Genomic DNA, 27,878 nt, shown 5'->3' on the forward strand with positions numbered 1-27,878 from the left:
TGTATCGTTATCCTTCTTTGATACGAGGCAGTCTGGTTCACCCGCTGAATATTTAGACGTCTAGCGTTTGTGTAGAAGCACTTGAAAAGTGTCCCTCCTGATCTGTCTGCCACTTGCAGAGGTGTTAGCCTCTGTTTTGTTTCTCATCTGCTCTTACCCATACCCTCTCATCTTCCATCCTGTCTTTCTTACTAGACCGTAGAGACTCTGCATGAATAGAGCCTCCCCTAAGAGATGTCTGTGTAGGATCCAAGTGCTCCTCCGCACCCGTGGGCTTTCCCTTAGCCCTTAGTATGTATGGTTGGTGTATTGTGGGAGAAGAGGAAGAAAAGCATCCATTACAGCATGTCCCTGGAGAGGGATTGTTCATTGGGGAAGGAGAGTATTTGAGCCCAGGATTTGGAGTTTTAGTCCTTTAGCCCTGCCTGCCATTGAGCATGGCCCTTCTGCTTGATCAGTGATTTTCAGATAGTTATGTATAAGATGTGTGCTGGGTATCAAAAGTAAAGGAGCATTTCATAACTTTAGTAGATTTTTCATGCAAATATATGTAACTCAACAATATTAAATTAAATATTCATTTGATATCTCTCCTCCCTTAGCATGCAAGAAGTATTGTGCACAAATGAAATTACGTAATGTGTGCTATTCATTTTACACTGCTTTGTCAGCAGTGTATGTCCTGTAACAATGTTAAGCTTGGATGAATCCTGTTTTATAAATCTGATTTATTTCTTGGAAGGAAAAGGAAGAAAACATCCTTTTTTGTGAACTCTCTAATTTATCCATTCTCATCAGGAACATGGTAGACTACAGGAGTAATCTGTAAGCCTTTAAATATTTCTAACAGTTTTGAGTTGACTAAGAAAATGTTGAGTTTCTTTAATCTTTGATTTTTACTACAAGGCATACTTGCTCTTTGGGTAAAGATCCTCCACCTAGTGTTCAAGTAAATAAAAGCCTATTGTACACTAATGAAACATCGTAATTGATGCTTTAAGTCTTAGATCTAGAAACTCAAAGCTACACTTCCCACAGTAACTATAATACAATCTAAGTAAGTAATGATTAATAGGGCACAGTTCCTGTTCTGGAAGCTTAACTTTAAATCTCATAACTTTAAATCTCATCCCCCAATCACAAAATACATGTCTCAAACAGCACATTACAGATGACCATTTCTGTTTCATTTTAAGAAAAACAGATTACACATTCAAAATAAGTGCATTGAGTTTATTTCCATGAGAGAGGCTCCACAACGAAGAAAAACAAGAGATCACAAAAGCTAAATACTGTAACAAATAGGGCTGGTTTAGATTTTATTTTGGCATTAGTTTTGTATCGTCGCTTCAAATGTTTTGAGAGGCACGGAAGAGAACCAGTGTGCACTTTGCTCAATGGCCAGCATATCCCTATTATATCAGTGACAAATGCCATCATTAATATGACAGTAGCTTTCTCAATGAGAATACTTATGTTTACATATATCATTAAGATCTGGCAGACATACATTATTACATGATTTACATAGCTAACCATTATTAGTAGGAACGAATAGCAGGTGGAACTGTTGCGCAGTCTTCTTCATTTAAAGTTTTGTCAATTACAGGTCTGTATTTTAAAGTAACCTAAAGATACAAAAGACAGTATTAACTAAAGCAAACAAGAGCAAGAAATCACAAATTATGTCATAGAAAATACTGGCAACTACTGCTCCATCACAATATTCAGAACTAGAAAATTGACAAAAAAAAACTTGCAAAAAGCAACATTAAGTCAAAAGCATCTCAAATGGGAAAAAAAAACCACCTCTTTCCAGATCTAAGTAAGATTTATTTCTAAGTTCCTTCTTGCTTCCCTACCAGTAACATCTTGGAGCATTTGAAGGCACAGTCTGTATTCAAGGGAATAAAATGCCTCATGTCACTCAACAAATCACCCTTCTGGCACTTAAGGAGGTTAATCACCTGGAAGGGGAGGTGATCCTGAGTACTTCGTATTAGAGCTGTACTGTAGATCACCTTGCAGGGGGAGTGTGCATATAGGGAGGGGGTTGTAAGAGCAGAGATTTTTAAAGCTGTAAATTATTTATACTAAGCATCACCACACACATCTGTGTAATAAGAATTATGAACTAGCCTGTTGTAAGATGAAAAACTATTCCAGTTCCCAGCCAAGTACAAAATCAATTTTCTACAAAGCAATTCAGGAATGGCTCTCATCTTGCACATTTAGTTCTTATACTCCTAAATTATACTACTGTACAGTAGACTTCCACTAATCTGGCACCTTTGGGACCCAGGTGGTGCTGTATTACCAGATATGTCCGAGTACCTGGAGGTACTATAAAGGAGCATACTCCCAACCCAATCCCCCTTCTCTCACCTCCCCTCCCCTCCCCTCTACCAGAGCCAAACTCCTCCCCTCCCTGCTGTAACCCAGTCTCTCTTCTGCCCCAACCTTATGTCTGGGTTCCAAGGCAGCTCCCTATGCTCAGCAGCCAACTGCTAGCAAATGCAGGCTGGACGCTATGTGCACTGGGGACTGTGAGCGGAATGGCGCATGATGGGAGTGTGCATGCGGTTTATAGTGGCCCGGCCGTGAGAGCGGCTGACTGAAGCACTTCCGCGTTCCAGTTACTGCCTGACTATTGGGAGTACCAGACAACTGGACACCAGACTATTGGAGTTTTACTGTATTTAACTAAATGAGGTACTTCATAAAGAAATTTCAACTAACTTCCATTACATTAATGCAATTTCCACTTGAAAAACAGGATGGGACAAATGCCCCCCCCCCCCCCAACCCCAGAATCAACATACCGTCCCAGTCTTGGCATCCATAAAAGAAAGGGTGTGTTTTCTCCAATGCTCTTCAAAGGGTCTTTTCTGTTGCCCTTGTATTGGCTTGGAAAAGTCATATTCATCTACCCTTACCTAAGCAGTAAAAAGAAAGTATTATGCAGTAGATCACAAACTGCATTTTCCAAATGAATTTAACTACCAACAAGATTAGGTCACTTCTAATTATACTGCTGTAATACCAAATTAATGCTGTAATACCAGATTAAGTTTTGTTCTACATTTTATGTTAATTCCTGTTTTTATTTCAAAATTAGTGCAGAATTTCAGCAAGTTAAGTAGGATTGTAACTGTGTGGAAATTCTAGAGTGCATTATCTTTATATAATGCGTACACTGTTTTCAATCTTTTTATTGCTAGCCAGTGACCATATCATAGCTATTCTTTTTATCAATATTTTAAAAGTAAGATTCAGTGGGACTGATTAGAAGCTGTGTTTATTGCATCAATACCCAGCTGATTCTGGTTACTGAGATACTGATCAATGGGTGTGAAAGGGTCATTTAGATTTACTTAAACCATTGAGGCCACAAATCAGTTTACAAGCTTGAAGTCAATATCAGGAACACTTTTTCAAGCATCTTAAATCAATTTTAGAGTTTTAGGAATAAGCAATGCAAACTGAAACCTCAAGTATATGTGATTTAAAACCAAGATATGTTTGCCAAGAAAAGTTGTCCCATATGTATGAAAACCCTATTTATGAAACATGTTTAAAGTACACAAGCACCTTGTAGTCCTCTCTGGCATGAGCACCACGAGATTCTTTGCGAGCCTCAGCACCATAAATAGTTTGCATAGCACAAATCATCAAATTTTGCAGTTCCAAGGTCTCCACTAAGTCAGTATTCCACACCATACCTAGCAAGACATTACACTACATTGAAGTATGTTTAGCAACAAGTGTAAGTACTTCTCATCAATCTCTTTTGTTTGCTGGTACTGTACTTAGAAGACAGTACTGTAGTCACAACACATGTTTTCCTACGCAAAAAGTGCATCTCCATCATAGCATGCAGACATCTCTCGCCAGTCTTGCATCTTTCATAAGCTGACAATCAATTTTCCCTCTTTTCCATCCATGTGCAGAATAAACTGTGTGCGCACTGAGGCATGTGCAAGTGTGCGCCCCTAGCAGCAAGAGAAAACCAAGCTTTCTGCTGATTACTGGCTGTTGCTGGAATCTCTCCTAAGCAGCCACACAAGTGCACGGTTTACAGGCAACATGTCTGATAATACTGATTAACTGTGCAAAAGTAGCATATTTTGGTTTCGAGGCATGTGCCTGCCACTACTAGAGACAATTGTGAAATCAAACTTAATTATCTGAGTCAAAAATAATTATTAAAGACTAAATGTGCCCAAAATGAGATTGAATCTTGCATGTAATGCATCAAAACACAATTTTGTCCTCATACTCAAGCAGCGTTTGTTTCAGCTTACAAAACTTGGCTCCAAATTTAAATGAGGTCACTTAAAAAAAAATCTTTGGAGCTAGCTGGGCAAAAAAGCTTTTCCAGCAGAATTTTACTGGTATCCAGTGGATACAGGCTACGTTTTTAAGAAACTGTATAATCCAATTGCAGGGATCACCAATACGCTGATATCATGTCATTCATCCATAAGATCTTAAATTGTATGACAGGCTTTTCCTCAACTTGGTGTCTAACAATCACTACAGCCTGTAACACAGCCTCTTTTAGAATGTTCAGTTCAAAGCCCATCTCTACAAGTAGCTACAAAAAGAAAAGTTGCGGAAAGGAAAAAAATAATTTACCGATTATTTAAGAAACTCTTGAGTTGTATCCTATTTTTAAAGGAAAAGGTGTACACCCTCCTTAGAGAGCTTAGTAAAGCTGGATTTGTGTATCTTTTTTCCCCAAATAAACATATACCAGAACATTGTTAAGAATAGATTAACCTTTACACATTATACTATTTTCAGGATTTGTTTATAATAAATTAAGACTAATATCCTTCTGCATATTTGAGGTGAACACACACAAGTTTTCTGGGAAGGAATAATATTTTCCTTATATTGAAAAGTGTTAGGTTTTTTTCTAGTTTGTGTAAGTTAACTAACATTTACACATGTCTGATTTTTTCTAATCTACATTTGCATTCTATAAAACATTCAAACAGAACCTCTTTAAAATGTTTCCATGCAAATTCACAAATGTCAAGACAACTACAACAATAGTTTTGAAACTGCAGCTCAAGTCAGTTGATTTTTATATTAACTCTTCATTGTAACTGAAAATACCTTTGAAATGTAGAGGTCAACACACGTACACCCACAGGTAACAAAATGAACACACAAGCTACTGTAGAACTGTACCTCTGTCAAATGTCTTCAGGTCATCCAAATCACGATAAATGTGGCCAAGTTTCTCACAGCCTTCCTGTAGTACAGAACCTGTTCGGAACACTGCAGCATGGCTTTGCATTGTCTACAAGACACCAAAATGTTTTAAAAAATAGTATACTTCCAAAACCTGTAAGAAGTTTCAAGGAAGGCATTAGAATGTCTTTTGTAATCTCAGTTTCTACAGAATTAAGCTTTCTTTTATAATTTCCCGTCATTGTGGTTGCAAACCCATTCTGTATGTGAAATAATGCAACGATTCCATTCTGAATAGGAAATCTGAAAAAGTTCTAAGGGCCAAACAATCCCCCACATATTTATGCAGGGATCGTCGAATTGAGGACATAAATGCGTGGTTGCGCAGGTGGTGTCGCAGAGAGGGATTTGGTTTCTTCGATCATGGGACTCTGTTCCGGGCACAAGGATTGCTAGGAAGAGATGGGATCCATCTAACCAAGAGAGGAAGGAGCATCTTCACGGGCAGGCTTACAATCCTAGTGACGAAGGCTTTAAACTAGGTTCGGCGGGGGACGGTGACCAAAACCCTGAGGGGAATGGGAAAGTCGGATACGGGGAAGAAATGCAGAGAGGAACTAGCAAGAAAGGAGGACCCCTGTTTCAAATGGAGAAGATAGGGTGATCAACTGGTTACCTGAGGTTTTTGTACACTAATGTGAGAAGTCTGGGCAACAAACAGGAGGAACTGGCCCAGTCCAAGAAATATGATTTAATTGGGATAACAGAGACTTGGTGGAATGACTCGCATGACTGGAGCACTGTCATGGAAGGGTATAGACTGTTCAGGAAGAACAGGCAGGGGAGAAAAGGAGGGAGGAGTTGCACTATATGTAAGAGAGCACTACGATTGCTCTGAACTCCAGTATAAAGAGGGAAAAAAACCTGTTGAGAGTCTATGGGTTAAGTTTAAAGGCACAAACAACAGCAGTGATGTTGTGGTTGGTGTCTGCTACAGGCCACAGAATCAGGTAGATGAAGCTTTCTTTGGACAACCGAGAGAAGCTTCCAGATCGCAGGCCCTGGTTCTCGTGGGGGACTTTAATCACCCTGACATCTGTTGGGAAACCAATATGGCAGTACACAGGCAATCCAGGAAGTTTTTGGACAATGTTGGGGATAACTTCTTGACAAGTGCTGAAGGATACAACAGGGGCCGTGCGCAGCTTGATCTTCTGCTCACAAACAGGGAGGAACTAATAGGGGAAGTGTGGAGGTGGGTGACAACCTGGGAAGCAGTGATCATGAGATGGTAGATTTCAGGATCCTGACCAAAGGAAGAAAAGAGTAGTAAAATATACACCTTGGACTTCAAAAAAGCAGACTTTGACTCTCTCAGAGATCTGATGGGCAGAATCCCCTGGAATGCTAACATGAAGGGGAAAGGAGTCCAGGACAGCTGGCAGTATTTTAAAGAAGCCTTATTGAAGGCACTGAAAGAAACCATCCTGACGCGTAGCAAGAGAGGCAAACATGGTAGGAGACCGGATTGGCTTACGGGGGAAATCCTTGGTGAACTTAAGCACAAAAAGGAAGCTTACAAAAAGTGGAAACTTGGACAAATGACCAGAGAGGGGTTTAAATGTATAGCTCGAGGATGCCGGGGGTTATCAGGAAGGCGACAATGGAATTACGACTGGCTAAGGATGTGAAGGATAACAAGAAAGGTTTCTACAGGCATGTTAACAAGAAGGTGGTGATCAGAGAGGGTGTGCAGCCCCTACTAGATGAAGGAGGTAACCTAGTGAAAGATGACGTGGGGAAAGCTGAAGTACTCAATGCTTTCTTTGCTTCCGTATTCACGGACAAGGTGGGCTCCCAGACTACTACGCTAAGTGACGCAAGATAGGATGAAGATGGACAGCCCTTGGTAGGTAAAGAACAGGTTAGGAACTATTTAAAAAAGCTAAACGTACACAAATCCATGGGTCTGGACTTAATGCATCCGAGAGTACTGAGGGAGTTGGCAAATGTCATTGAGGAGCCTTTGGCCATTATCTTTGAAAAGTTGTGGAGATCAGGAGAAATCCCGTATGATTGGAAAAGGGCAAATGTAGTGCCCATCTTCAGAAAGGGGAAGAAGGACGATCCAGGAAACTATAGCCCGGTCAGTCTTACCTCGGTTTCTGGAAAAATCATGGAAGGGATCCTTAAGGAATCCATTTTGAGGCACTTAAAAGAGAGGAAAGTGAATAGGAATAGTCAGCATGGATTCACAAAGGGCAAGTCGTGCCTGACTCATCTGATTAGGTTCTATGATGAGGTAACTGGCTCTGTGGGCCTGGGAAAGTCAGTGGATGTGATATACCTTGATTTTAGCAAGGCTTTTGATATGGTCTCCCACAATATTCTTGCCAGCAAGTTAAGGGAATGTGGTTTGGATAAATAGACGGTAAGATGGATAGAAAGATGGCTAGAAGGCCAGGCCCAGCGGGTAGTGATCAAGGGTTCGATGTCAGGATGGCGGTCGGTTTCTAGCGGAGTGCCCCAAGGTTCGGTTCTAGGACCGGTTTTGTTCAATATCTTTATTAATGACCTGGATGAGGGGATGGATTGCACCCTCAGCAAGTTTGCGGATGACACTAAGCTAGGGGGAGAGGTAGATATGCTTGAGGGCAGAGATAGGGTCCAGAGTGACTTAGACAAATTGGAGGATTGGGCCACAAGAAATCTCATGAGGTTCAACAAGGACAAGGGCAGAGTCCTGCACTTGGGACGGAAGAATCCCAAGCATAGTTACAAGCTGGGGACCAACCAGTTAAGTAGTAGTTCTGCAGAAAAGGACCCGGGGGTTACAGTGGATGAGAAGCTGGATATGAGTCAACAGTTTGCCCTTGTAGCCAAGAAGGCTAATGGCATATTAGGTTGCATTAAGAGGAGCATTGCCAGCAGATCCAGAGATGTCATTATTCCCCTTTATTCGGCTCTGGTGAGGCCACATCTGGAGTAGTGTGTCCAGTTCTGGGCCCCCCACTACAAAAAGGATGTGGACACACTGGAGAGGGTCCAGCGGAGGGCAACCAAAATGATTAGGGGGCTGGAGCATATGACTTATGAGGAGAGGCTGAGGGAGTTGGGTCTGTTTAGTCTGCAGAAGCGAAGAGTGAGGGGGGATTTGATAGCCTTCAACTTCCTGAAGGGAGGTTCCAAAGAGAATGGAGAGAGGCTGTTCTCAGTAGTGACAGATGGCAGAACAAGGAGCAATGGTTTCAAGTCGAGGTGGAAGAGGTCCAGGTTGGATATTAGGAAAAACTATTTCATTAGGAGGGTAGTGAAGCACTGGAATGGGTTACCTAGGGAAGTAGTGGAGTCTCCATCCCTAGAGGTGTTTAAGTCTCGGCTTGACAAAGCCCTGGCTGGGTTGATTTAGTTGGGATTGGTCCTGCCTAGAGCAGGGGGCTGGACTTGATGACCTTCTGAGGTCTCTTCCAGCTCTATGATTCTATGAGTAGGGCCTGGACCAGTAGGAAAGTAGAACCACACAGCACCACTCTACTCCCAGCTCTGCTCCAAACCTTTCCGAAGCCTCTGCCCCCAACTGAAGTCTGGCTCCAGACCTGGCCCTCAGCCCCCTTATCCATGTCTGCATTTTCCCCTGGTCTCATGTCTCTATTCTCAGTTCTGGGAAGAAAAGGGAGGGGGGCACAAGCCCGAAAAGCTTGGGGGACTACTGTCCTAAAATGTAAAAGCTACCAGGATTCCACAATGTAATAGGGAAGACTATAAAGGAGTTTAACTAGGAAGAGCAGAACTGAATGACAGAAAACTCCAATTATTCTAAGATTGTGGGTAGGGTTTGGGTAAAGTACCAACACTTTATACACAAAACTGGATCCCTGAACAGCATATACTGATTCTAGGTGCAAAAGTCACCTGTTTTGCTATAACCCCTGACTGGAATCAAATAAAGCTTGATGCATTTGCAATCTCCAATTATTAATTTGTGATGTTCAGAATTTTCAAGAGGTCCTAACTAAATCAATGAAAGTTTCTGAATCACAGTGAACTCAACTTACAAAAAGAACTGTTGTATTTCGAGTATAAGTCAATTCTGTGCTGAGTGAGGTTCAGAAGCACTTTAAAATGACTCATTAAAGTTATGACTATAGCCTAAATTATTTCTAAAAGGGCTTAAACTCACTTGGCCCACATTTTTGTTTGTAACTGGATACCCTCTCTCTACAAGTTCAACATGGAATGATCTCTAGGCTGTTAGTTAAGGTGGATTAAAGTTCTTGGAAGTTTAGCTTCATGTTGTGTTCAGCATCAATTTTCTAGATTTTGCTATAATTAATAAGAAAATTAAATGAAGGCATTGCATGAAATTAAAAAAGGGGGTATTCAACACAGGTAAGAAGGATTTTTTTTTTTTAATACAACATATAATTATATTGTGGAACTCACTATTACAGCACATTGTAATAGTGAGCAAAATTCCGAAAGGGAAAGGACATATGTATTGATAACAAGAATATCCACTTATAAAAACATTTGGAAGAGATTAAATCTTACGCTTCAGGTTTTAATCCAATCTTTAGTAGAGATCATGGCAAGGCCTAATGTAGGTAGAAATTACATCACATGTTTACTGCAAGGTTCTTGTATCTTCCTCTAAATGATAAAATATGGTTGGAAGTGAATACAGGACTAAATGGACCACAAGTCACATCTAGTATTAGCTCCCGTGTTCCTAAAACTGTTGAAGTGGCTGTCTTACTACATTTCACTTCATGCATGAAGTGTAGTTATAGCCATGTTAGCCTCAGGATACTAGAGAGATGAGGTTGGCAATGCAATATTTTTCTTGGTCTAATCAAAGATATTACCTCATTCACCTTGTTTATATTTCACTTTTACAGCTAGGTGTTTCCTTCAGGAAGTAATCTTGGCTACCAATCAGATCCATATATAATGATTTGCAAACTAATCACTTAAGTCTTGTCTAAACACTTATAAAAACATAGTTATAGATTTGGCTTCTGGAAAACAGATTAAAGGCCACATTTTCACTTGCCGTGCTAGAGACCGATAATCTGGCATATGGTTTAGCAAGCCTAGTTAAAACCCATAAATCAAATGCTGAGGGCAGCTCCAGTCAGCAATGCCCTCAGTCCCAGTCATGAGAAGGGAAGCTGATGGGAACATTTACTCCTGTCGTCTTCCTTCTGTGAAGATGGCACCAAGCACATCTTAAGGTAAGCCAACTCCAGCTATGTATTTTACATAGCTGGAATTGTGTACCTTAACCCAACCCTCCTTTCTAGTCCTTATATATGCACAACATCTCAGAATTTGTGCGCGCTATGATTTATCAGATGCTGAGCTTAAAGCATAGACCAAAGAGCAAGAACAGAGCATTTTCATTGGTGAGTATGAAAATATTTCATTGGGAAAGGTGCATCTGATCAGATCAGACAAAAAGTAGATCAAAAGAGGATGACTGTTTCAAATAGACAGGAATAGAATTCCCTATAATCTGAGCCCTTGGACAGCTGCCCAAGTCAGATTAAAATGCCGCTCAGTTCATTAGTAGAGCGCCCACAGCTCTGATTCTATTGAAGGTGCACATCTGCTCATGCCTCAATGCACATTTTTTTTCCATCTAGGTATAGAGTAAATTGAGGGAACATTGGAGATTTCAAGTGGCATTTCTTTTTCCTAATTTAAAGGACAAGGGTGATCTTTTGGGCAGGTGATTCAAGCAGAAAGATCTTTGTGTAGAAAAAAGGCTGATATTGATAAACTTCAGTTTTCCAAAGCCTGAGCTTCATTTTACTAAATATCAACTTAGCTTTCATAAATATCCACAGTATATCTTAAATATCAACCTCAACTCAAGATATTATGCTCCAGTCACTGGTACTGAGGTCCTTACCTTCTGCATATTAAGTCTCAATTCTGATGTTCTTATGTTTCCATTGGCAAATCGTAGTTTGTCAAGATTTGCAACAGATTCTTCTCCAGCATTTGGTTTAATTGAGGGAACTGATTCTCCTATGAAGGGTAAATATCTTCATTTTTCTTATTCAATTATTTCAATAAGATCAAGATTTAACGATCCTCAGGCTTTCACAATCTTACAAAGCAATAATTATTTTAAGTGTTTTTTCTTCATTTTAATACATCAAAGTAAAAGTCTATCAATAAACAATAGAACCTGGAAAGTGATAAAATACACTTTTATGAAGCAAGACACATGTACTTTTTCTTGTATTATGTGGGATGCTTATATGAAAACATGAGTTCAGGATTCATCAATTCTCTGTGTTTATTCTCCACCGGAACTTGTTAGAAGCATGTTTAGTGGCTAGAGAGAGTATAAAATGAGATCACCCATGTTCCATTCCTGTCTGCCACTAACTTCATGTGACTTCAGTCAAGTTACAGCCTAACAGTACTATGCTTCAGTTTCCTCATCCGGAAAGTGCAGCTACTACTTACCTGCTTCATGGGGATGGGTATATTCAGTTCATTTATGTTTACAGAGAACTCTGGGATTAAAGGAACCAGAGTGCAATATATTAACTATGCTGTCGAACATACATTTTTGTATGTTTTGCATCACAGGCGGGCGGTAAGTCAGGATGCATAGTTGAACCAAAACATTTCAGAACAGACTTTCCACACTACCATTAAGTATGCAGTGTTTTACAGCTTGAAAATGGTTTAAATGTTAGTGTTAATTCTACTGTAATTCTGAAAATATATTTAACTTAAATAAAAGTGTAAATAGAATGTTAAGATAGTTAAGCTCAGAAGTAAGACAACAGTAAAAATTCCAGCCTTTACTCACACTATCCTTGATAACACTTCACACTGTGTCAAAGAAGACCTCATCAATACAGCCGCTCCCCGAGTTACGAACAAGTTATGGACCAACACTTGGTCCGTAACTCGAAGTGTTCGTAACTCGGATCCCATAGAGTTACATAGAGACCGCACAGTTCGTAAGTGCGGATTGCTGTTCATAACTCGGATCCGCATTTACGACTACTTTGGTCATAAGTGGAGGTGGTCGTAACTCAGGAAGTGGCTGTAACCAAAGAGGAAACCAAGTTTTATCAATACTATGGAAGTATGCTATCCTATGCCAAATATCTATCCATTTACATTCTGTATTAGGTCCCAAGGGGGATCTACAGTTGATAATCCCAGAGTGTAGAACAGGCCTGGGCAAAGTACGGCCCGCGGGCTGCATCCGGCCCACCAAGCTACTGGATCCGGCCCACAGAGACAGGACCTCCTGCTTGCCCCGCGTGCCATGCAGAAAAGTAGTTGCAGGGCTCTGTTTCTGTTTTGAAACTGGAGAGCAGCGGAGCAGTTTTAGGATCTGCCCCGCCCCCAGCACATTCCCATTGGCCGGTTTCTAGCAGAAATCAGCCAATGCAACTTGCTTGTTAGAATAACAGGCAGCTAAGAAGAACCATGTCCCCTCTCCTGGGCTCAGACAGTCATGAAGCACATGGCCAGTCAAGCAGGCTGGGAAACATTTTAAGCTCTGTAGGCAGGCAGGCAGGCAGGCTAGTTTGGCAGCTAACAAGTAAGTCTCTTGGCCACAGCCTGCTTCTGGCACCCCAGCCCTTTCCTGCCCCAACTCTCTGCCCCCCCCCAACATACCCAAACCCTCTGTCCCCCTCTCACACCCATACCCCCTCCCAGACCTGGCACCCCAATCTCCTACCACCCTAGGTCACATCCCAAACCCCTGCATTCCAGTCTCCTGCCCTAGATCACAACTGCCTGCTTCATCCCAATTCCCTCCCAGACTCCAGTCTCCCTCCTGCACCCCAGTCCCTTACCCAAAGCTCCCTTTTGCACCCAACCTCCATTCCAAAACCCATGTCTCCATGAATATCATGGAAGAGTGCAATCCTTGACCACTTTCCAAAATCTTGGAGTGGCCCCCCATCAAAAGTTATTGGCCACCGCTGCTGTAGAAGTTAATGTAGGCTACAGGACACACACAAGCATATTTGGGCACAAACTGATCTGTAGCACTTAAATGATGGGTGTAGACTCAAACTCATACTGAGGGAACAAGAGTGGTACAGCCCAACTGAAGTGGTAAATAAGGATGGAGTATCACATCTACTCCAGAGAAAATGCAGTGATTATCTTTGTTGACAAGAAAGATGTGGGGAAAAGATCTCAAGCCTATACCTAGTAGACAGACTCACAGTTCTCAGAGAAATATGTATATTTGTACTGAAGAATTATCAATGGGGAGGATGAGTGGCAAGAGTTAAGGTCAGCGCTGGTCATGGGAACAGGAATCTCTGATTTAATTTAGATATAAGAGATCTGTTTTTTGGTTGAAAATGTAAAGTGTTCTATTATGATTTAAGTTATCTCAACCTTAATGCTTAGAGTTTCATGACTATATATTGTTCCCAATTTCAGAAAGGCATAGGAAGTGAGCCTATCATACAATATTTAAATCCCATTTCTTCTCCCTGGCTAATATTAATAAAGCCTCTCTAATAAAAGAGTTAATCCAACTAAGATTCCTAGTTTGAGAGTACATTCCTTCTATATCTTGGCCCACATACCTAGTGGGACAGGGCTAAAGAGAGGTAAGTGGATGTTGCTTTAGATACAGATTTTATTTATACATGTAAACTAACCAGAAATGAGGGGCATTATGCTAACCTTTTTAAATAAACTAAAATAAAGTGTTCTTCTGATCCATAAAAATCAGAAGTTATTAAAATCAAAACCCACGGTAACCGTTTTAGAATGAGCTCATGTTTTTATATAAAAGTAGAACAACAGAAGTTACAGTGGAAAGATCTAAGTATTAAGTCATTCTGTAAACTGCTTTCTAAAGTATCAGATATGTTGCCATCTGACATGCACCTAAAGGAATTAATTTTATGTTAACATTTTAAAATGTAACATGTTATACATGCAAGGCTGCAGCAAATGTCATCATCTCAGACTTGTTTCAAGTAAGAACAAATAGTATAAGGTGAGTTTGCACTGTATCTTCCATCTTAAAATGTAGTACACTCCAAGACCTTGTTTCTTAAAACTCATGATAGCATCAGTAGTATTAAATTGTTCTGGTATGGAAGAAAATCCTCTCAATCACATCGTCCAATTGCTTTGTCAGAATTATATTGCCCTACAATTAGATACAATATAGGGACGTATGAGACTAGCCGACTATCCGATAAGCAGAAGTTTGTGTGACGAGTCACTTTCCACCCCCCCACTTTGCTGCCGGGGAGGGAGGAGAGAAGCCGGAGCTGGTGTGGGGGAGATCCGGCTTAAAAGCCAGTTCCCTCCAGCACCATCTCTGCGGAGGGCAGGGTAGGTAGAGTCACAGCAGGGAATGGCATGAGTGGGGACTGAAGCAGTCTCTGCTCACACTGCTTCTGCTGCAATTCTGCTATTGAAATGTACAAGAGCCCCATTTCTAAAGGAAGCCCTGAATTCCCTGCACGGCTTCCACTTTTGAACTGTAGCAAGAGTTCAGAAGGACTCTTGCTACAGTTCAAAGGCGGAGGCGCTCTTGTAGAGCAATTGAATAGTTGATGGAAATCCCATCAACAATTTGATTAGTTTATTCATCTAAATTTAACATCCCTAATGCAGTATGGTGAATTCTTGACGTTAGTAACACTGCACATTATGTACAGCAACAATAGAAAATTGCAATAGCTTTATATTTTCAATAGTCTAGCTATTAACCCTATAATTACTTGCTAAGATGTAAAGATATAAAGTAATAGAATGCCTTTTAGAGGATGGGAATTGATAACAATTTGTTCTGACAATATTTAAGGAGTTAAACTTGAACAGTCTTACCAGGCTTGCATAATTCTGCAATAGTAAGGGCACAAGCACGACCAAAGACCACCAAGTCCAAGAGAGAGTTTGCTCCAAGTCGATTAGCACCATGAACAGATGCAGAAGCTGCTTCACCACAAGCATACAAGCCTGGAACAACTTGATCTTTGCCATTCACATCTGTAATTACCTGTAATTTCAAAAGAAATTCACTCAACATGTTTGCAAAACCATCTGTAAAATAAAGATCACTAGCAGATGAGGCCCGTTTTTGTCTGGGCAAAATCTTATTGCCTAAATTAACATAGGAAATTTCAAGAAATTAAATATACGTAATAGAAAATTTTATTCATGTACTTGCAAGAGGTAAAAGAGTTTTGAAATCCTGCAAAATTCAACTTCAAAGATTCATTTTATTGATTTACCATATATAGTAAATTTGAAATCAGAAACCTGTAAAGCTTTCATTACTCTTTCTGTAATTAATTTGAATTATTTTGTGATTTGCAACAGTAAAACTTTTCTTTGCACTAAAATTACAGTAGAATAGGTGACTCAATGTTAATTTTGTTAAATATTTTGATGAACTCCACTCATAATAGCCAGGACTTTTTTCTGATGGAAAACAAAATAATTATTTAAATCTTTCACTCAGCATATTCTGGTGTAAAAAGTAGTGCATTCAGCAAATTTAAGTGGCAGGATTTTATGAAAAATTTGGTATCTTAGGAAAGCATGAAGTATGACTATTTGGCACTAATAAATCCAGAAACTCACTCTTCAAAATATGTAACAGATTTGTAGTACAGCATCAAAGTTTCATTGTATTTGAATATCAGTTATTTATCTTGAAAGCACAAAGTCAGTTCAAATAGTAAGCAACCAATTTAAAGGTGGGAAAGGGAACACCATGAAAATAATTTATTAACTGAAAAATTGCATAAAAGAATGTGATATTAATTATCAGGGCTTGACAAACGGGGCGAAATCTACTAGCCAGCTCCGTGCTGCGGATGCGCAAGACCCGCATTGTGCATGCGCACGCCGCTGGTGAACGGGGTGACCGGATGAAATCTACTCACCATGGGCGAGTAGAAACAGTGATTTGTCGAGCCTTGTTAATTATGATGTTTTACCGGCATCAATGTGAGACAAAGCAGCATGGCTCACCAAAATATTTTTGTAGTAAAATTCAGAGCAGAGTGGGAAGAAAATTGGACTCTATAATGCCAGACCATGTTGACAAGGCAGAATTTTATATTTATTTTAAAAACTGATCTAAATAAACTAATCCAAGAAATCAGACTGGTAAATTCTCAGATTCGCTCAGCCTGACACAGGGACTGGTTGCCATTAAAATTGGTATTTACACAGCAGTGAACTTAAGTTACCAATTTTAGTGCAGAGAATGCAGTAATGGAGCTAATAATCCATATCACCTAAACCTTTAATGATTTATAGTTCAAGCCCATCTATACAGCCATTTTTAACTATACAGTATTACCCTCGTCTGAATAAACTTTCACATGGACAGTTTAAAGAACGCCTGTATACTTAATGCATATTGAAAAGACTACATTTCATATTTTGCATATTGTCTCTGGAGTTCCATCCCTATGCAAACATCCCAAGAATGCTGTGACAACTTGTTTACAAGACAAAGTTATAACTTTTTCAAGTTATCGTAATATTATATCATTTAACATACTTGTACATATAAATTTAGTAGCAAGCTCACTTCAGACTAATTTTATAAGGAACCCAATATTTCATTTCTACTAGAGAAAACAAGATTTCACGATACTGATCTATGATAGTTACCTGCCCTTTGTAGTTAGTAGGAATACCTCCCATATTGTAATGCACAGTAGGAAGAACAGGAATAGGTTCTTTTGTGACATCCACACCAGCAAATATCATAGCTGTTTCTGAAATTCCAGGGAGGCGCATTGCTAGCTGTTGTGGTGGTAAATGGTGCAACTGCAAATATACATGATCTTTCTCAGGGCCACAACCCCTAATGTGAAAGGAAATAGGAGTGAAAGGTTGGAATACTGCTCTCCACAGAATTTCCCCTATATAAAAGCACTCATTTCTAAAGTATCTTGACCATATTATCTAGACACTATATATAAAGACTTCAATTTTATCCAGTCATCTGCATGGTAACATGAACCACAAAAAACACCAGAAAAACAGAATTTAAGTCATTTTATTTCTGCTTTGAATAATCATTTGGGAGTTCAAAACAGATATTCACAACCAAATGTGTGTGTGTGTGTGCGCGCGCACGCGCTTACAGATGCATCCTATTTAGAAAACTGATGCATCTGGAAGCACAGAAGAGCATCAATAACTGACCTCCTTCCCCAACCTTAGTACACGTAAAATGTTCCCCATTCTACTGTCTTTCCTACCATAATTATGAAATTCCTGTATTTTAAATGAATTTCTAAAACAACTTTAATATGAAGTCTCCTAGTGTCCTGCAAAGATGTTGATGTTACAGCAATTTACAATTTGTAGATTACAGTTATCAGACCATTTAGAAATTATCTAGTGAATCATCAGGTGAATGTTAAGAACATCTGTGGTATCTTTTGACTTCAGAAAAATATCAAACAGGTATGGGCCAGATTTTCAAGAGCACAGCAGCTCTTGCTGTCTCCAATGAGAGCTGATGCGTTCTGAGTGTTTTTGAAAATCTGGCTTAAAGCTTTAATTTTACTAAAACAAAAAAGACTAGAGAACTTTTCTGATTACCCTTTTAAAAGGGATCAAGATTTTTGCCTAAAATATATGTAAAATCTTCAGCCTTCTACCAGTTTAACATGGCTGCTCGAGATGATCCAAAATCTTCCATGAACTATTGCAACTCCCTATCTGCTTTTACCAAATACAAAAACTTATGTCACTGAAAAATTAAACAAACCTTCCTTCGCGGATTTCAATCGTCATAGAACGAGACACAACATCTCTGGAAGCAAGGTCCTTTGCAACAGGCGCATATCTCTCCATAAATCTTTCACCTTCACTGTTAATAAGAATACCTCCTTCACCACGACAACCTTCTGTAATAAGACAGCCAGCACCATAGATGCCTGCAAAGCAAGAAGCAGCAATGTTATGAAATACTTACAAGATAATTTTGTAATCAAGTTATTGTAAAAACAAAAGTATTTAATTTAAAAGATACGGAGGATTCCATAAGACAAAAGTGACACAGATCTCTGGCAAAAGGTCCCCTGTTCTTTGCAAACTGCTCTCACTTCAGACCGACAAAAATATCTTATAGGATGTTTATCTATAAAACAGTAAAATGTAAGGGTACGTCTAGACTACATGGCTCCGTCGACAAAACCATGTAAACTAGTTTACCCGGCATAGTCAATGAAGCAGGGATTTAAGTAATCCTCGCTTCATTAAAATAAAAATGGCCACTGCGCTGTGCCAACGATCAGGTGATCTGGCACAGCGCAGCAGCGTTTCACGAGGCATACTAGAGCAGTCAACAATGGCTTCCCTTGTCGACCATGCCGCATCTAGACTACCGCGCTGTGCCGGATGAGCTGATCGTCAGCACAGCATGGTGGCCATTTTTATTTTAATGAAGCTGGGATTATTTCAATCCCCACTTCATTGACTATGCTGGGTAAACTAGTTTACATGGCTCCGTCCACAGAGGCATGTAGTCTAGATGTACCCTAAGGTATCTACAGAAATGTTTGACTTGTTAAGACTCAATACTTGTGAGATGTATACAAAAGTAATATTTACTGAAAATGTATTTATTCTGAAAGTATGCTTTATGGACTTGGAGTAAAAATTAGTCATGGGGTATTGTGTCTTAGTGATGACCTGTTCAAGCAAGGTAAATACAGGGCTGACATAGCCTAGAGAAGAATGCTTATGTGTTTGAAAGGCTGAAGGTGTCAGAAACCTGACACCCAGCACAATAAAAGACAGTCCCTTTTCCCAGAAGCGGGGAATAATAAGGTCACTCACAGTACTGGCTACCACGAGAACTGTTACACCTCTGAATATTAGAAAGTTAATATTTTAAATTGCTTTCTATTATATTCCACCCTTGGACTGATTTTATGACAGTCTGCAATTCCACATAATTGCTGCTCTACTCCTTACAGCTAAAAGGAAGGAGGAGGAGTGCAACAGATATGCTTCTGTGGCTCCCTGGATCACCCAGGGAGTAAAGACTTAGCTCAGTATTATCTTCTCTTCCCTCAAATTTAGCAAGACCCTCTTCATTCCTCTGGGTGATCCTGGGAAGTGACAGTGTTGACTGATTTACAAAATTTAAAGGAATACTGGTTTTGGTAATTCAAAAGCTTAATTAACATTCTTTGACCAAAAAAAATATTAATGTTATACATGTGTATATATATTATATGTACCACCACACAATGAAATAGTCAGAAAATTGTAGTTATAACACCTTTGACAGTTAAGAAATTCAAAGATCAAGTAACCATATCTCATTCACTTTTCAATGTGGACCATTAGCCTTCATTACCCCTACGTTAAATACAGGTTCTTTACTACAAATAACAAGGATAATCCGAAAGACACACTGTACTTCACTTTAACACCAACACCTAGTTTCTTAGCTTCCATAAACATTTTTATAATTACAATATAAGAAGCAGTCCAACAGATTTCCACCTACCCTAAAAATGAACAATTGCTGGAAGACGTCATGATATTTCAATACATCTTCCCCTTCCCACTCTCACTACAATTCAGATATCTAGCCAATTTACTTGGTAATTATGTCCCCACACCTTCTGAAATCACACAAACTGCACAACAATAAACTTATGACAGGCCTGGCAGGATGCAATTTAAATTGATAGTTGTCCATAAAGGTGGGCTTCTCCTAATAGAAATTAATGGAAAATAAATAGATGACAGTCTCAAACACATCCTCCCTCTCACATAGCACCCACAGGAATTCATGTTGTAGGCCCTGCAATCATATAGGCAATTTTTACAGTCCTGATGTTATGATTCCACTTGCTAACTGCTAGGAGCACAGAGGCTGCTTTCAGACAGAATCCACTAAGCAGCTGGGTTGGACTTCCCTATGGCTGTGGGTTAGTCATCATGGCCCTCACCAACTGCTTCTGCTCTCTCTGCCATCACCAGAGTTTTCTCCATACCTTGCACCTGCAAGGATCCAGTCAGTGTTTTCTCTAAGCTGCCTGGCAGCAGAGCTTCACAGGTGATTAATTAGTCAGTCAGCTCCATGCAAGGAGCCCTGGGAAGCTGTGCCACCACACAGCTTAGAGCAGCAGTTTCCAACCTTTTTAAGCCCAAGATCACTTTTTGAATGTAAATGCAACCCAGGATATAGCTCAAACCCAAATACCCTTGCTCTTCCTCCTTCATGCCTCTCCTCTCCGAGGTCCTGCCCCTGCTCACTCCATCCTCCCTCCCTTTCACCAGGTAGGGGCAGATGGGTTTGGGCACAGGCTCTGGTCTTGGACTAAGGGATTTGGAGCGTCAGGGGCTTTGAGCGGAGCCTTGACCACAGAGTTGGGGGTGCAGGAAAGGGTTCAGGTTACAGAATGTGTAAGAGTTTGAGTCCAGGGGGCTCAGGACTAGGACAGGAGTTTAGGGTGCAGAAGGGGGTTCATACCTCTTGTGGCTCCTGGGTGGTGGTGCAGTGGGGCTAAGGTAGGCTCACCCCTGCCCTGCCCCACTCTCAAAAGCAGCTAGCAAACTCCCTACAGCCCAAGCCCTATTGTGCCCCCCATCCGTTCTGTGGGGATAGAATACATGGTGGGAAGGGGCACCCTGACATCAGTGCCCCTCCTCTGCACTACAAGCAGGAGGCTCTGGGTGGGAGGGCGGAGGGGAGAGCTCCAAGGGCAGAGGGCAGGAGCAGCATGGCAGTGGGGGGAGTGCAGCTCAAGTGCTGTGCTTGATAGCCTCTTAGCCAGCCAGTCACGATCACCTGTCAGAGGCTCTAAGATCTATCAGTAGAGCTCAATCTACTGGTTGGTGACCATGGGCTTAGAGGGAACACTGGTCAAAGCCTGCTCACTCACTGGAGGGCACTGGGACTGTCAAAGGAAGAACCTTTCAGCAGCTGTGTGGCCTTCTCTACAACTGGGGGTTCATCACTCTCCTTAACATCCCTGGCCAAGGATCTCTCTTCCCCAGACCAGGACCAGAGTCTCCTACAACTTCTGTCTGGGTGCGTCTAACCCCTTGGCCATGGAGAGAGCCCCCTGCAGCCCTGCTCTAATCCCAAAATTCCCTTTAATTTCCCACAACTGTGAAAATAATGTATATTAATACTTAAAACTTCCTCCAGAATACTTGATGAATGAAATGGACGTAATATGGAAAATACAAAGGCAAACGTGCAGGGGCCTGAACTATGAAAACCCTGACTTCAGTTATTAGGATGTCTTTAAAGTTCAAAAATACAGTATTGATTAATTTGTTTCTTAATTCTGGGAAGCATTAGTGTCAAGAAATCAGTTGATAATTCCTAAAGAAATAAGATGAAAGTGTACAATCTAAAATTTAAAACATGAAAGGAAGAATTCATTTGTTATTTTAAAGAAAGACTCAAATGGAGGCAATAAATTACAATTCTGAAAGGTGAATATAAATTGATGTATAAAATTATTACTAGGGGGCTGCGCCCCATGCTCACCAATCCCCCTTCTTGTGGGGGTTAGGCAAACCCAACTCTCCCCACAGCCACCGGGGAGGTTGGGCTGTGGCTCCGCCAACCCAGGCCCCTTCTCTTCTCCCTTCCCTCTGATGGTCCAGGCCCCTGCCCCCCGCGAGCCTGGACCCCTTTTCCATCCCTCTCCCCTCCCCCCCCCCGCCAAGCTAGCCTGGGCCCTTTCTCCCTCCCCCCACTCCCCAGCCAGCCCAGGCCCCTTCTCTCCCCCATGCCTCCCCCCCACCTCGCCTCTCCCAGCTGCGGTGTGTGCCAGGCTCAGGTCTAACCCTGGTGGCCAGGGAGGCACAGGTAGTGCTGTGCACACACAGTGCTTTGGGGCACTGCAGCCAGCTGAAGTGGGAAAAGCAGCAGCGTGAGGGCCACTGTCCCGACCTCTTCCCCATGAAGTCCTGCCTGTGCTGCTCACTGCCCTATCCCTACCCACAGAGCCCAGGGTTGCCATCCACCCACCGAGAGCAGAAGGGAAAGAGCCTACAGGCCAGTGTGATGGCTCCCCGGATGGCTCGGGTGCTTTGTCAGCTGCGGCAAGTGCAGCTGCTGGAGAGGGGGTCAGTCTCCATGGGGGTAGATGGATTCCAGGAAGTCGGGCACCACGCTCCAGCTCCCCAAGAGCCTGGTGGCAGAGGAGCCTTACTCTTAGTACTTGTCACCAGGCTGCTGTCCCAAGCACTGCACAAACACTCCCACCCCGGTCTATCACAGCTGCAATGTGGGGTCTGCCAGCCACTGTGCCATGTTTCTTGACACTGAAAAACCTATGGGGTGGGATAGAGGAAGGTGAGTAGGTGCTTGGTTTAAAGAAACAATTGCAAGTGGTGAGAGGAAGCAGCGAGGTCAAGCTTCAGCTGGGGGGAAGGAGGAGGCAGGATGCAGAGTGACGTGATAACATCACCCTGTTGTCCCGCAGGAAAAAACTTTACTATATAGAGAGAGATTTGTTACAGTATTTGAAGCCCAAAATTAACGGAATGCAAGTACCAAAAGTACGTAAGTACATTTCTATGCAATTGTAAAAGTTTCTCCCACTTTACTTCATAAGACTCCTGAATTGAGGGATCTATATTTCTCCTACCACAATTGCAGATATCAAAAACATCTAAACAATTTCAATGAATGGAAATTCTTTGCTCCATTTAGTTGCTTACAATGTTAACTTTTGCATGAGAATCTGTAGCCTGAAAAGAGGTGGTAAGGGTAAGTGGTAAAGCTTTTAAGCTGTTTAACACACCACAGATCTTAATAATGTAAAACTGTGAGGCTTAATATTTCAGAGATGTTCTTTCTGAATATTTTAAGTTCCTGGAAAACAAAGGTTGCCTTCCTAGACTTGTAATCAAGTGGTTCTCAACCAGGGACAAACATACCCTAGGGGAGAACATAGGGACCTTCCTGGGTACTGTACATCAACTCATCTAAATTTTTCTCTAGATTTAACAATCATCTACACAAAAAGCACTATCAAAGATAGAACTAACTAAAATTTCATACAATTATCTATTCATACTTCTCTATATACTGAAAAGTACAATATTTATATTCCAATAGCTTTATATGGTAAAAGTCAGAAAGTATACAATTTGAGTAATAGTGTGCAGTGACACTTATATTTTTACATCTGATTTTGTAAACTAATTGTTTTCATGTGAAATGTAACGTGGGTGTATGCACACCAAATCAGACTCCTGAAAGGGATACAGTAGTCTGGAAAGGTTGAGAGCCAATGTTATATTGTACCTGTAGGATGGAACTGTACAAATTCTAGGTCCTGGCAAGGAAGGCCAGCTCGTGTGACCAGAGCTGTGCCATCACCTGTGCTGGTATGAGCAGATGTGCAACTGAAGAAGGTGCGGCCATATCCACTAGAGAAAACATTTCAAAAATTAAAATTTGTCTGCAATAGTTTCCTTAAGAAATCAGTAGAGAAGCAGTCAGATATCATTAGGATATTCAGCTTATTCACTGCACTTTGTGCAATGCAGATTTATAATTCAACTAAAGCAGAGGATAATTTCAACACAGCATTCAGTCAGCCACTGTAATCATTTATCACACAATTAAGATATTCACACATTTAAAATTGAATCAACGGTGAACAAAACTGATAGATTATCTGCTATGTAACTTGACCACAGAGAGCATCATCTAGCGCAGGGTTTCCCAAACTATGGGTCGCCTTTACATTTCAAAAGGGTCCCCAGGTGGCTCTTAAGGAACCATTCACACATTTTTTGAATTGCCCTGTGCCACCAAATCTTCCTGAATTGTCAAAATGGGTGCCCATCTGGAAAAGGTTGGGAACTGCTGATCTAGCTCAATTAGTATCTGAGAAATAACTTGAGACCAGCAGGTGGCAGAGCAATAGCACTACCCTTTCTTCACAATTTCTAACCAGAGTTCTTTTCATAAACTGTCAATAGAATCCACTGGACACGGGTGGAGGGAATCGGGGTACAGGAAAGGATGCAGAAATTTGAGTTGTGAGCTAGGGCAGGAGGGGACTGATCTGGGGCAGGGGACTGGGGCGCCAGATCTGGGAGGTAATATGGATATAGGAGGGGGGCAGAGGGTTGGGGAAGGGAGGGATTGGGGTGCCAGAGGTAGGCTCTGTCAGGAGACTTACCAGCCAGCAGCAGTTCCCGAATCATCCTCCCTGCCTGCTCCGCCCCTGCACAGGCCGCAGCCATGTGCTCTGGAGCACCTTGTGCTTCATGGCTGCCTACTATTTAAATGGGCAGCTCCCATTGGCCAGTTTCTGGCTAGAAACCAGTCAATGGCATTGTGCTGGGGGTAGAAGCAACTCCTGAAGCTTCTCCCCTCCCCTCCGGACTCACAGTTTTTAAAGAAAAACTGCCCCACAGCTGCATTTCTGAGCGGTTTGTGTGGGTGAGGCGAGGCAAGCAGGAAGCCTGCCTGGCACTCCTCGCAGCGTTCATGGGCCGGAGCCAGTGGCTTGGCGAAACGGATCCAGCCCATGGGCCATATTCTGCCCAGGCCTGCAGTAGGCCCTACATATATGTTTTCCTGCCATAGCCAGTTTACATCTAGCATTTTAAGTAAAAGAAGAAAGTACAATGTAACTAAAATATTTAAAGATTATCCTTCACTTCACAGACTACATTAACTGCCTCCACAGACTCTAGCTTCATAACTTAAAGCCTTTTAAATTACTCAACCTTAAAATTCAAACTTCAATCAATGCAGTATATTAAAGCATGGAACTAAAACTAATTAGAGTAATTAAATTGCATGTATTCTGTTTTTTTACCCAAAAGATAAAAAGTGATTTAACTAGAGCAGGGTTTCCCAACCTATGGGTCGGGACCCAAATATGGGTCGCCATTACATTTCAAAAGGATCGCCAAGTGTCTCCCCCAGGTAGTTCTGCCCTCCCTACTCACCCCGTTTTTGAATTGCCTTGGGTCACCAAGTCTTCCTGAATTGTCAAAATGGGTCCCCATCTAGAAAAGGTTGGGAACCACTGAACTACAGGCAGTATTATTCTCATTTAACAGATAGGGAAATGAAGAAATATGAAGTAATACGTATTGTGCTAGGTCACAGTGTTCCAATAGCATAATTTGAACTCGAACCCTTGCCTACAACTGTATTTTTCTCCTCTAGCTTCTAGATTATGCTACCTCACATTATAAAACATTTTTCCATTACATTACCCAGTGGCAATAACAGTGTTCTTTGCTCTTAAACGATGTATCGATCCATCTTCTATGCAAAGTGCAATGACCCCACAACATTCACCATTTTCCATCAGGAGATCCAAGGCAAAATACTCAACAAAGTAGCTGGTATCATATCGTAGAGACTAGAAAAGAAAACATTTGTAACAGTTAAGGAATGTGCAAAAGTTAAAGCCACCCCACTTTTTCAATGTCTCATTAAAGGGCTTAGTTAACATAAGAATAAAATCAGACTCCGTTTTCATGGAAACTATTTTCCAGATAAGCCTGTATGCAGAAAGTCTGCGGCTCTTTTAGGATGATTGTATTCTAGAATATAAAAAACTTTTAGATTGAAGAGGTCACATTTAATTACCAAACCATTTAAAGGAATACAGTCTCACATCAAACTTGTCTGAAAATGTTTAACCTATCAACATGAAGTTAGGTGAGAAAAAAAAATACATTTTTCATTCTACTTTGTGTGTTTGACAATACCTAGTATATGGTGAATCTCTCTTTTTAGGTGATCTGTTTCTATCCCATACACTACTAGCATGTTATCCCTCAATTTACCAAGGGGAAACTTCACTTTACACTTCAAGCACTATAAGGGGGTGTTAATGGTGTGTGTTTTAATGGGACTGAGGAATGGACTGGCTTTTGAGATTTTGCATTTCAAATGCCACTTTGAGGATACAGAGTGCCAGCAATAAGTGGATCCCTGGCGCTCCCTTCATTTCTGAAAGAACCAGATAGCAAATTGAAGCAGGTTTCTGATCTCTCTTCACCTTCCCTCACCCACCCCCATACTATTTCTCTGTATTATGGTTCCACATACAGACTTCATTCAAGATTGAGAGGAACAATTAGCTAAGGCTCAGTAAACAATGCATGAAGTACATGGGCTGTTAAATTAGGTCTAGAAGCCATTTACTAGTTCTTAATGGTATGCTGGGTATTTGTTCTTTTTTATGGCCTTGCACAGCAGCGTGGTGGTAGCATTTTTTCATTGTCAGAATCACGCTTACTGTAACTGCCCATTTTTCTTGCTGTGATCGTGGAGGCTAGTTTTACTTGATACTTCCTTGTTGGGGTGTCCTGCCACTCTACTTGACCCATGAAAAGATCAAGATGAACTCTGATTTAAAAAAAAACAAAAAACCCCACCAACCAACAAATGGTCTGGCAGCAGTTTATAGACCTAACAAAACATGTAAATGGTATCATGAGCTTTCGTGGGCAAAGCCCACTTCTTCGGATGACCGGAGTTATGAGTTTGGGATGTGAACACTCGAAATAAATAGGAGCAGGGAAGGGGGGAGGAGGAATAAGGGAGGGGCTGGGAGACAGATCAGTAAGTATCTGGAGAATGGATACTTAAACATAAGCAGATAAAAATCAAAGTCAGTCCTTCCTGACATAGGAATCGATCTATCAACCGTGATTTTTATCTGCTTAGGTTTAAGTACCCATTCTCCAGATACTTACTGACACACACACACACACACACACACACACACACACACACACACACACACACACACACACACACACTCTCTCTCTCCCTCTCCTCCTCCCTCCGAGTGTTCACATCCCAAACACATAACTCCAGTCATCTGAAGAAGTGGGCTGTGCCCACGAAAGCTCATGATACCATCTACATGTTTTGTTAGTGTATCAAGTGTTACCAGACCATTATTTGTTTTTTTTTCTGTAACAGACTAACTCTGCTACCCTCTGAAGCTCTCCTTCTGAGTTGCCAGGGTAGGAGAGAGTGAGTGCGTGAGTGTGTGAGAGAGCAGCAGTAGGCGAGTGTATCATGACAGCAGCAAAAGGAAGAAACAGTAGCTTTCTCTGGACACAACACCGGTATACAATTTTTTAGACGCCATCTGCTTCAGAGATAAAATGTGCTATTTATTATGTTTTTTGATGTGCTGAATTCAAATATGACAATTAAAACAACTGATTGGCTAGTGTTTCAAAGATATTTAAGTTTTTACATTTTACGTCTATGTATATTGTGTAGATAGAGTTTTAATCATAAATTGTAAACCTAGGTCTTTTCATGTGTTTATGGTTGCTTTACATGATAATATTTCACCTGTCCGGTTTATGTAACACTTTAAAAATCAGCAAAAGGGTTATATAAATAAAAATTATGAAACAAAAGGCAAAAAACTACTATGTACATAGTTTAAGCCTATTCAGTGTCTACTCGGAACTTCTTGGATTGTCTCGTATTATTAAATGGAGCATCTCAACAGTTTTGGAACAGTACACATTTGCACATACTTATAGATAGTTAAAACGTCTCTAGTAGCCGTGTCAGTCTGTACCTTGTACATTGTTATTAATACTTTTTACTGTGTTGAAGTATAGAGTAACATTGCACTTCTCTAGTTCTCATTTATATAATCAGAAGTCTTATTTGCAGAAAACTTTTC

At 41.0% G+C, this 27,878-nt stretch overlaps 1 protein-coding gene across 1 annotated transcript; it reads right to left on the minus strand.

Moving 5' to 3' along the window:
• Positions 1–1,219: 1,219 nt before the first annotated feature.
• LOC142826878 (succinate dehydrogenase [ubiquinone] flavoprotein subunit, mitochondrial-like) lies at positions 1,220–27,779 on the minus strand. Its single transcript, XM_075919828.1, has 11 exons — positions 27,771–27,779; positions 25,426–25,574; positions 23,489–23,613; positions 17,966–18,134; positions 16,855–17,050; positions 15,052–15,223; positions 11,117–11,235; positions 5,200–5,311; positions 3,592–3,722; positions 2,823–2,936; positions 1,220–1,628 (listed from the first exon to the last, which is right to left on the minus strand). Exons 1-11 carry the CDS (start codon positions 27,777–27,779, stop codon positions 1,542–1,544), a joined length of 1,383 nt encoding a protein of 460 aa, XP_075775943.1. The 3' UTR covers positions 1,220–1,541.
• Positions 27,780–27,878: the final 99 nt, after the last annotated feature.

The sequence above is a fragment of the Pelodiscus sinensis genome, chromosome 2 (genome assembly GCF_049634645.1).
Source record: "Pelodiscus sinensis isolate JC-2024 chromosome 2, ASM4963464v1, whole genome shotgun sequence".
Taxonomy (NCBI): Eukaryota; Metazoa; Chordata; order Testudines; family Trionychidae; genus Pelodiscus; species Pelodiscus sinensis.

Bases quoted from the DNA above. Each gene is read 5' to 3' on its own strand.
- LOC142826878 (XM_075919828.1), bottom strand. The intron at 23,614-25,425 runs GTAATGTAATGG...TGTTTTCTCTAG, and splicing joins AACACTGTTATTGCCACTGG to TGGATATGGCCGCACCTTCT. The intron at 2,937-3,591 runs GTGCTTGTGTAC...TTTACTGCTTAG, and splicing joins ATGCCAGAGAGGACTACAAG to GTAAGGGTAGATGAATATGA.